The sequence below is a fragment of the Octodon degus genome, unplaced genomic scaffold, assembly GCF_000260255.1.
Source record: "Octodon degus isolate 3935 unplaced genomic scaffold, OctDeg1.0 scaffold00007, whole genome shotgun sequence".
NCBI lineage: Eukaryota > Metazoa > Chordata > Mammalia > Rodentia > Octodontidae > Octodon > Octodon degus.
This window is the reverse complement of record NW_004524583.1, coordinates 28,809,583-28,811,350: the sequence shown is the minus strand read 5'-3', so window position 1 is coordinate 28,811,350 and position 1,768 is coordinate 28,809,583. Positions and strand designations below refer to the sequence as shown.

Below are 1,768 nucleotides of genomic sequence, written 5' to 3'. Positions count from 1 at the left end.
TGAGAGCAGACTGGGGGGCCCTGAGCTCAGTAATAAACGGCTTTCCAAATTCCAAAAAACAAAACGAAACAATTCAAGGTCAAGCCTTCCACCACAGCAACCATCGAACAAGAGTAGCCCCGGCCCTCCGCTATCCCATAACTGTGGGCCTCAACAAGGGTCACAAGGTGACGAAGAATGTGAGCAAACCAAGGCACAGCCGCTGTCACGGACGTCTCACCAAACACACCAAGTCCACGCGGGACATGATCCGGGAAGAGAGCGGCTTCGCCCCCATGAGCCTCTGAGCAGCGCGCCATGGAGCTGCTCAAGTTCTCCAAGCCAAGCGCGCCCTCAAGTTCAACAAGAAAAGGGTGGGGACGCACATCTGTGCCAAGAGGAAGCGTGAGGAGCTGGGCAGCGCGCTGGCCGCCATGAGGAAGGCGGCCGCCATGAGGAAGGCGGCCGCCAAGAAGGACTGAGCCCCTCTGGAATAAAGCTTTGAAAAAGTTTTAAAAAAAAAATTCAAGGTCAACCTGGGCTACATAATAAGTTCACAGCTAGACTGAACTACATAGTGAGACCCAGTGTTTTCAGTCTGTTGGATGATGAACAGATAGACAAACTGAGCCAAAGAAACCAGTGGAGAACTAATACCTGTCACAATGTAACCTTGAAAAAGAAGCCAGAAAGGAAGGCCACTGACCACACCTTCACACCACATGCTTTCAGTCCTGGTGATGGGCCACTTCTGACAGCTGCACAACATTTCAAATACAGAATGCCACTGAACTATTCACTTTAAAGTCGTCGATTTTGATACCTATGCTTTATCTCAATACACACACGTGCACTTCTCCAGTATCTTGCTTCTTACCGGGCCCCTGTGTTGTTTTCTTCTCTTCCACCCAGCTATAGTAGGCAGAGTAGTCCCCGTTATTTGGCAGGCTTATCCAGGGCCCTGTGATGCTGATGCTGGTGTCGCCGTTGTGGTCATCCCAGACCCATCGTCCTGAAAGGTAGGTCGTTCTCCGGGCTTCAGCAAGCTTGCTCACAGTGCTGGAAGTCATGGCGCTGTCATTCTCTGTAGATCCATCTGCAGGGTCTCTAGAAGTTAGAAATGCATTCATGTTTCAGAGACAGACTTTATTTTTTGCAGTCCTAGAGCATGACCTCAGCCCTTACTTGTTTCATCATGAGATGTGGTCTCCCTAGTCACCAAGTTCCCCTGGGCTTGACCATTTGCACTCCTGCCTCATCTCCTAGGGCTCATCAGCACACACTCCAAACAGGCAGCATTATTAAGAATGACAGGAATTATAGTTTGCGTACACAGAAGAGCAATACAAAGGTGCCCCGAGCATGGGAACTTAACTGGGATATAGAGGCATGTGATTTCTACCAAAGATGAAGCACAAACGGGCTTCGGCAGAAAGCTCTCACAAATGTGAAGAGAGCACAGTGAGTTGACCCCAAGGTAGCAGCATCTCAAATTATTTGGTTTCCATATCCTTTTACTGGCTTAGAATATTTCAGGATCCCAAGTGAATCTTGCTTATAATATTAAACCATTTGCTCTATCAGAAATTAAAACTGAGAAAAATTTAAATAATTCACTACAATGTAAGAGTAAATAACATGTTAACATAGACGTCTATGAAAAACTCTTTAGTTTTCACATGATAAAATTAAACTCTATGAGTTTCCTTTCAAATGAAAATAGTGTCCCACAACAGCAGGAAATCCAGGCTCAGTCCAGAACTTGTCTGCACCCATCTCCATGTTTCAG

At 46.8% G+C, this 1,768-nt stretch overlaps 1 protein-coding gene across 2 annotated transcripts in view; it reads right to left on the bottom strand.

The window, feature by feature from the left end:
- The window catches only part of Atg14 (autophagy related 14), a 60,351-nt gene that overhangs the window by 11,658 nt on the left and 46,925 nt on the right, over window positions 1-1,768 (bottom strand). For both annotated transcript variants that reach the window (XM_004624835.2, XM_023703244.1), the window contains one exon: window positions 857-1,086. In XM_004624835.2, coding sequence (XP_004624892.1) covers window positions 857-1,086 — 230 coding nt within the window. The remainder of the gene's footprint in view (window positions 1-856; window positions 1,087-1,768) is intronic.